Below are 8,403 nucleotides of genomic sequence, written 5' to 3'. Positions count from 1 at the left end.
GCCCCGAGAGCAGCAGCAGCCCCGAGTCGTCTTCCGGCCACACTGAGGACAAGGCCGGCGGCTCCAGTACGTATAAAGGCAGCGCCCTGCGCTTTATGAAAGGGGAGTTGGAAATCTAGCGCAGCACCGCTGTTAAATTTTTATATGCTGTTTTATAAGCATATAAGGTTTATGAAGGGCCTTTAGGTTTCCCCCAACAAAACTTTGTTATAAAAGGCGGGATCACGTGGCGAGTGCTGAAATTGGCCGTGAAATACCCACCGGCCAAGGCATGCCTGCGGAAAAAAAAAAAAGAAGAAGAAGAAGAAGAAAAAAAAGAAAGAAAGAAAGAAAGAAAGAAAGCCTCCCTTTCCCCCCTTTTTCCCTTCTCAGCTCCCAAAGCCCGGCAGCTCGACCCCGCTCGGGGCCAGCTTGGGGCTGGGGAGCCGGAGGTGGGCGCCTGTAAATTCCCCCTGCAAGGGCTCCAGGAGCCTTTGATAGCGAGGTAATCCGGAGATTTTTATAAAAGCCATGTGTTTCACTGGGTCTCCAGTCCCGACCGGGATTCAAAGGCATCGCTGTTTAACGATGGCGCTAGGAGCGTGTTTAACAGATAAAATAGCCCGCTTAGCTCGAGCAATATATTAAATGAAACAAATTAACCCAAAGTTGGCCTTTTTGTCCAAAGGAAGCCATTTTCCTCTGGCGCGGTGGCAATTAGGTGCCGCCTCTGTCCAACTGTTATTCACAATTGTTATTCAATCTGTCAAAAGCGGGATTTTTTTCTTTATGTCTGGTGAAGTTTTATCGAAAAGGGGAGCCAGGCGAGCCTGTGCAGCTGTGGGAAAGCCCTCTTCCCTCCACTCTACCTAAAACAGCAGCCCTGCCCTGACTCGGGCCCAGGATGGCTGTGTGGTCTTGGTGCTCAGAGAAGGCCCAGGAGAGGGGGCTTCCACTGCCATCTCCTGACCTCGCGGAAGCCAGGAGGTTGGCCGTGGAGGCAGGAGCTGGTGGCCAGGACTCAGGCTGACAAAGAACCAGCAGCTGGCCCAGATGTTAACGAGGGGAAAGACTAGGGCTGGGGTCGCCTTTACTGCCTCGGAACCGGCCGCCCAGGTGCTGGAAGGTGAAATGTCCCCCGGCGGCTGTTTATTTAGTCTGGCCCGGCTGGAGGCAGTCAGCAACCCCCACTCTGTGGCTTTGAAAGCAGCCTCCGCAGCACAAACTCTCCTGTTGCTGTGAGGATCCCTCCTTTCTGCTCTGGAGGCAGTGTAAGCAGCCTCCCTGGGGGCCTATCTAGGGAGCTGGCTTTTATCTGGGGCTGAGACTCCGCCTGCAGCCCGTCCCCAGCCCGCAGTAGGAGCCTGAAGGTAGTAGGGGCCTGGGGAGACCTTGATGGGGCTCCCGCAGGGCCTCCAGTCCCTGGGGTCAGCTCTTTTCCTCCACTTGGGGCTCTGGGATGGTTTGCAGCCCCCACACCTGGCTCACTCCCTGCCTCTTTCTCCCTCCACAGGTGGCCAACGCACCCGAAAGAAGCGCTGCCCCTATACCAAGTACCAGATCCGGGAGCTGGAGCGGGAGTTCTTCTTCAGTGTGTACATCAACAAAGAGAAGCGCCTGCAGCTGTCTCGCATGCTCAACCTCACCGACCGTCAAGTCAAAATCTGGTTTCAGAACAGGAGAATGAAGGAAAAAAAAATTAACAGAGACCGTTTACAGTATTACTCGGCCAACCCGCTCCTCTAAGGCTCCAGCCAGCTGGAATTGTGGGGGGGGGCTCCATGAGATTATATGCAGATTTTGCCCTTGACAAGGTCAAGGCACATGGTGACTTTTGAAGAAAGGATGTGTGCAAGAGAGGGGCCGTTACAGGCATAGAGCCCCCAAGGAGGCAGCCTGGGACTCTCGGGCATCTGTGGTTAAGATTCCTAACAATAATTGAATTCGAAGAGTTGTGCATCCACTAGAATGAATGGTTTGGGACCCCTGGTGGTTCGCTCTTGGAGACTGCTGGAGCTTCGGGCTGGGTGTGGTCTCCATCAGGGACTGGGCTCCCTGCCAGGCCCTCTGGAGATCGACCCCCGCCCAGGACCCTCCACATGGAGGCTGCCCACCCCCAGGAACCCTGCATCAACTAGCTATTCAATCTCCAAATACAGTTCAGCTTGGGGACAGGAGCAGGAAGAAAGGGGAAGATTCCTAGATGTCCGTAATGGGGCTGCTTTCCAAAGCCAATGTGAAAGACGACTGGACTAAGAGGTGATAGGAGGCGGGAGACTGCTGCTGATCCTTGAGGGAAAACAAACAAACGAAAAAACAATCTACCATTCCAGGTGGCATTAGTGGGTCTCCACCCCTCCTAGCCACTCACTGCACTCGCTGTCTCAGGCCTGAGCTTCTAGCAGTTGCCTTCTGCAGCCCATCTAGCTTTTCCCACCAATAAGGGGTCTTCATCGCGCTCTGCCACGCAGGCCTAAAGTCTGGTTGCCGAGCAGACTACTCCCTGAGGTAGAAGACATCAAAAAACTAAGAGGCTGCACCCAGGCCGCTGGCCCCGGGATCTCTGCAGGAAACGCTTGTGGACTGCGGCAGCTTGGCAAAGTCTCTGCCATGCTTAATCGAAGCTTGGATTTGCTCAGTGGAAGAGCAGGCTGGACAGTGGTCCCCAGCTATGAGGGATTCAAGACCACCAAAGCACCCGGTTCCGGAGCCACACTCTGCCCTTCAATGCCCCAGAACTGAGCTTGGAAGGTTCCTGTGACCTTCCAAGAGCTCAAGAGTGATTTGGAATTATTTTAAAAGATAAATATTATATTATATATATATATATATTTCCCTGCAGGAACCAAAGCAAATTTTAAAAGATGCAATGTAGAGGGGGGAAAGATGAAGAAAATATTTAAAGGCTCTATCTGTTTACAATGTTCCACGGTTAAACTCACTCACTGCTAAGAATATTTGAATGTACGCTTCATACAGGGATGGTGTTCAAAAGACTTGTAAATAAAGGAACCATAACCTATTTTGTTTGAATACTTTTTTGTTTGTTTGCCATTAGTTGATTTCCTTTGGACTGTGGGAGTGGGCGGGAAGGGTGTTGGGAACGGTCTTTTTAATTTCTTGCAATATTTGTTAAGTGTTGGGTTTGCTCTGAGGTAGTTCGGCCCAGCAGTGTCTGGGGACCTCAGCTGAGAAAGCCAGGACCCCTCCCATTGAATCTTCTCTGCCTTCCTGTGTTAAGAAGTTTCTGGTCGCTTTGTTTGTAACAAGAGTGTTGGCCTGTCCTCCATTCTCACCAACTGCGTATGTCACAGCATGTATACAGGCGACAGGGCACAAGGAAAATAAAGACTGTGGAAACTTGAGTATTGGGTCCTGGTGTGACATTCCTCTCCTTGCTCACCTTTTACTGCCAAATGTCTACCATCCAACACCACCCCCACCAGGAAAGGGGCAGGTCATCAAGCCCCTGAGAGACTGGGGAGGTGACTTAGTCAGGATTTAGCTCCAAGGGAAGCCTGGCTTAGGAAGTCAAAGTGACTGGCCAGGTCCTTTGGGGAAATGGGGTCCCAGGAAAAGGGTTTCTCAGGACCAGGAATATGAAGTTTCGTCCTCTGACTGACCTTGGGAAGAAACCTCGGGGCTTAAGGTGGCCAACGGGTCTCATCCCAGGCTGGACTCCCTCACCTCAGGACTAGCAGTACGGAAGTGGAACCACTCTAGGGTGCCCTGGGGAACCCTCCAGCAAGAAAGAGACCCGTCTGGGTACAAAGAGCAGACTCTCAGGAGTCTCTAAGGGCACCTTCTCCCCAGCTCCCAGCTGAGGCTGCCTTTTCCCTTTGGGGAAAGAAAGATGCCTGTTTCCTCTTTGTTTCCTGCCTTTGAACTTCTGCCTTAAATTTGGACATCACCCATAACCTTGAGGGGCAGGGCAGAAAGACCAGAGCCTTTTGTTGCCACCCCACCTCCACCCCACCCTCTCCCTAGCCACCCAGGCAGAGCCAGAGCAGCAGAGATCAAACTGGGAGAGAGGCCCCAGACCCCAGACCCCGCTTTGTTTATTTGTTTGTGTGTTTGGATAACTGGCTCCACTGGGGAAACCCAGCTGAAAGGGGAGTGGGACAGACACCCCAGATGAATGTCTAGGTTGACAGACACAGAGGTGAACAAGGACTCTCTTGGGGGGCAGGCAGGGGGTGGGAGCAGGGAAGCCCAGGGTTTAAGGGAAGACTTCCTTTGAGACAGTTAAAGATTAACCAAAGTCTCGCAAGTTGCTAGAGAGAGTCTAGACAGAAGGACTGCTCTCGGGCGGGCGGCAAGCGGGCGCGGGTTTGATTTCTGAGCCCTATAAAAGCCCATCCTCCGATGGCTGTGACAATGTGGTCGTAAACCCTTCTCGAGCCGGCCAATTTGCATATTTGGAATGCGCCACTATAAACCCGGCTGGGGTTTTGCAGCAATTTCTTAGATGTAAAAGTGAGATCTCTTCAGCAGCGGTCTGGGCACATTTTCTCCCTCTGTCTCTTCCTGGAGCTTGCTTCCCTCTCCCGGCTCGGGCTCGAGTTCGGGCACGGCCTAGGCATTCATCCACCGCGAGATGGCGCACTTCCGATCAATGTCAAAGCCGCCAGGGAGCCGGGAACCCCAGCGCGATTCTTGGCCTTTGTTTGCTTCTGATACTAAGAGCAGCACGTTACATTATTTCACTGTCCCGCTCCCCTTCGTATAAAAAAAGGGGGGGGGCTCACCTTCAAGAAGTGGTTGGTGTTGTAATTCAAAGCAACGCGCCTTCTCTAGACTTCGCAGGCGTCGCCGCGCGGAGAAGCCCGTTGTCCCTTGGCAGTGATTTCGGAAATGTGTCAAGGTAAGAGGCCATAGGTTTAGCAATTTCAAACTGGCTGGGGAGGGAGTGGGAAGGTGGCTGATGTCTGAGCAGGGCTGAGGAAAGTGGCTGAGTTTGTGAGCTCCTGGTTGACGGTATAGGTGCTCAGCCCACCCCACCCCCAACCTCTCCCATCGCTCCCTAAGGATGGAAAAGCAAAGGAAGGCCTAAGTGGAAAAGCTGACGATTTAAGCTCTCTGCGCCAGCTGAAAACCCAAGGCGATCTTTCGATTTTGTAAAAATATTCATAATGGAATGAACCAGGGATGGAGGCGGGGGGCATCGGAGCAAAGGGTCCCGCCTGGACTGGGCTAGGGAGTTGTGGTGGTGACAAAAAGGAGTTGGCGGTACTGGGGAAAACAAAGTTTCTATTGGAAACAATGAGGTGATCAGTAATCGTGGCGGCTGCTTATTCCCTGGGGCAGATGTCGGGGTGGTCGCTAGTTTCTAACTAGGTGCGGCCTCTAGGTCTATCCAGCAGCCTGGGGAAAACCTTTGTTCTGAAAGAGGCCGATTCAGAAAAGTCGCATTTGATTTTCGAGGCTTCCAGGGAAGTCTGTATTGCTTTTTTTTTTTTTTTTTGGAATCTAGCGCTATAAGCCTGGCTGGCGTTTTGCAGCAATTTCTTAAATGTAAAAATGAGACCTTTTGCTTATTTTGCAAATATGCAAAAATTGTACTAGTAAATATCTATATATTTCCAAAAGCAGGCACTGAGAATAAACTCTGATCAACCTATCCCTCCATCAAAGTTGTCATAAAACAAGTTTTAAATAATCATTTCACTTACCTGTTGGAGGCCAGATTCACATACCCTTTTCTTATATTTAAATCTTTACTCCAATATGTTTTCATTGGTTTATTGAAATGGTCATCCTCCCTCCCCCCCCCCCACAAATATACAGTGTGTGGGTGTATAAGCTACCAAACGGCTTATTCCACCAGCCTGGCATTTACTCCAGCCCTAGGCGAATGTCAGAGAAAGTAGATGCTACCCGTGTTTGCGTGCATGTGTGTGTAAATTTTCCCTATTAAAGCCACTAGTCTTTGTTGGGCACAAGTTCCCAAACTCTGCTAGAACAGAGCAACCAAGGAGTGGGCTCTCTGCAGCCTTCGTCTTCGCTAAAATCCCAGAGCCGCCTCGAGTTTCAAAGCCAGAGGCAGTTTTTTATGGACAAAACTAAGGATATGGCGATTTAGGGGGTGTGTGAAAAGGCCCCAACACTTCCCTCATCAGGAGAGAAGGGCCAGCTCAGTGGTTGGGTTTAGAAAAAAAAAATTTAAAGTGGGTTGTTTAAGGATGGATTGCACCTGATTGATTCAAAGCAAACACATCAGCTATCCCTGGAAATGTTGACATTTTCAAAGATGATCAGGAAAAGAACATCATTGCTTACAAAAAAAATTTCCTAACTCTGCAGTAAATGCATGAATCAGAGAAGTCCAGAATTTTTGTTAAAGCCGGATATGTGGAAGGAGCGTTTATTTTTCTTCTATGGGGTCGAAGCCCAAGGCCACCTCCAGTCAGATAATTCTGAGCCCCCAAAGCACTGATACCAACCTCCACATACAAATTGTTTACTAGCGGTCTCAGTCCCAGTACCTAGTATTTTAAACAGAATTTTTGGGGGTAGTAACAGTTTATTATTTCTCCTCGTTCATAAGGGCCTTCTTGGGTGGAGGAATCCACTATCCAGTGAACTGCATCGTAATCCTTGCCAAACGGCTTATTCCACCAGCCTGGCGTTTACTCTGGCTTCAAAGCCATGGGGAAGGGTCTGTTATTACCCAAGTAGAAATGGGTAATATTACTCCTAAATATAAACGTGGGCCCTGGTGGCTTTCACATAACTCTGCACAGGCCTGGTTGAAGCAAGCAGGCACCGAGCGTTTTAGGTCAAAGGCATCCCGAGGGCGAGAGAGAAATTCAGCAACTGGGAGGGAGGGCAAAAGGCAGAGAAGGCAAGAAGGCAAATGGGCGAGAGGGAGATGTGTCTAGAAGCCGACCCTTCCTGCAATTGAATCGCTTTTCTTAATCTCTTGGAGTGGGAAATCTGGGGAAAACCTAGGCGATCAATAAATGGAATATTCCATAAAGGAAGCTAACACCTCCGGTGTTCTGGTCTGGGGAATGTGGGGCCTCGGGGGCGGTTGGGGATGCTGAGAGCTTGGAGGCTGGCTGAGAGCTTGGAGGCCGACTGAGAGGATTGAACTGGAGCTTCTGCTGTGTGGACACCTTCCCATCCGAACCAGCGGCAGGAGACCAGTCTGTGTCCCTCGCATCCTCACACGCTCTTTTTCTGTGCAGCAAGCCCAGATTGGAGTGAGGCAGCGTTCCTGGCCCAGAGAGGGGCTTCCGCATGGGTTTACACACTCTTTTTCTTGTTTTAAAGCAAGAAACAGCACAGACTCAATATCCTATTTGGTTTATTGAGAGGGGCGGACGGGGGTAGATGAGGGAGAAAACATCTGGCTCTCCCCAAAGGTCGATGAAGACCCAAGTGCCAATGCCATGGTCCGGGAGCCGGCAGCGGACCATCCACCTACTCTACTCCGCAGCCGAGGGGTCTTCTTGTAGCAAATGCAGTACCAAGCTGACTTCTGTATCTTGGGCTGGCGCGTGCACGCTCTTGGATCCCATCCAGCCTAGAAGCCCATTTGGCCACCCTACAGGGTCCTAACCAGACAGAGCCTGAGCTGCATATAGCAAGGCACCGGGCTTGTCTTCCAATAAAATTGACAGGGCGGCTGAATTCCCCAAGAGTCCTGGAACATTCTGGAGGGCCTTCTCAGCTTTGAGGCATCTGTGAACTCTTTTAGAATGATGGATCAAATTGTGGGAATGCACAGATGTGCATTTTTCATAGGTTAAGATGCAGAACTTGGCCTTAGATTTTCCAAAGGGGCCTTAACGTTCAAAAAGGTTAAGAAAGGTTTAGATCATTGTCTTTCACTTTATTTTCTTAGCCTCCACTATCTCAAGCATTCTGTCTTACGGCCACAGGCCCTTTCCAACTTGTGGCCTGGGAAGTTGGTTTCTGCATTTAGTCTAAAGAAGCATCAAGTCCCGGTCCACTGGCCTGCTGAGGCTCATGTTCTCAAGGAACTCTCTCTCCTGTTCTTGGGTCCTACCTTCCACTTGGCAGAGCTTTCTTGAGAGATATGGACGGTGCTGAGGGGCAAAGCCCCCTTCTCAGCAGTCCTCAGCTTCGTGGCCTTCCCAAATAGCACTGCGGAGCACAACAGTCCCAGTCAGTTCCACCCTCCTGGCAAGGCAAGCTGGGTAAGGACCGGGCCCATCCGGGGAAGGGTCCTAGGCTTCAGTGCTCTGAAATTTTTTTGTACTCAAGTTTGTTGGCCTCATGGGCCTAGCCAGGTTAGAATTTGCCTTGGCCTTGCGCATAAGAGCAATGAGGACAGCAAAGGGCAGTTCCTAATCCTGTGCACAGACCTGACTCCGTTTGGCTGCGTCGCTGCTGCAGCCTCAAGACCCCGTCAAACTGTAGAGAACTGGCTTTCTCATGCTCTCTCCTCGCCTTCTC

General features: G+C 50.8%; 1 protein-coding gene across 1 annotated transcript in view; it reads left to right on the top strand.

The window, feature by feature from the left end:
• The window catches only part of HOXA11 (homeobox A11), a 3,980-nt gene extending 636 nt beyond the window's left edge, over positions 1–3,344 (top strand). Inside the window, 2 exon segments of the mRNA XM_025046935.1 lie at positions 1–66; positions 1,493–3,344. The exon segment at positions 1–66 is cut by the window's left edge and continues 57 nt beyond it. Coding sequence (XP_024902703.1) covers positions 1–66; positions 1,493–1,725 — 299 coding nt within the window. The 3' untranslated portion in view covers positions 1,726–3,344.
• Positions 3,345–8,403: the final 5,059 nt, after the last annotated feature.

This window comes from Pteropus alecto, unplaced genomic scaffold, assembly GCF_000325575.1.
Source record: "Pteropus alecto unplaced genomic scaffold, ASM32557v1 scaffold21, whole genome shotgun sequence".
NCBI classification, from domain to species: Eukaryota; Metazoa; Chordata; class Mammalia; order Chiroptera; family Pteropodidae; genus Pteropus; species Pteropus alecto.
Note: the sequence above shows the minus strand (reverse complement) of the source record. Positions and strands in the feature narration are given on the sequence as shown.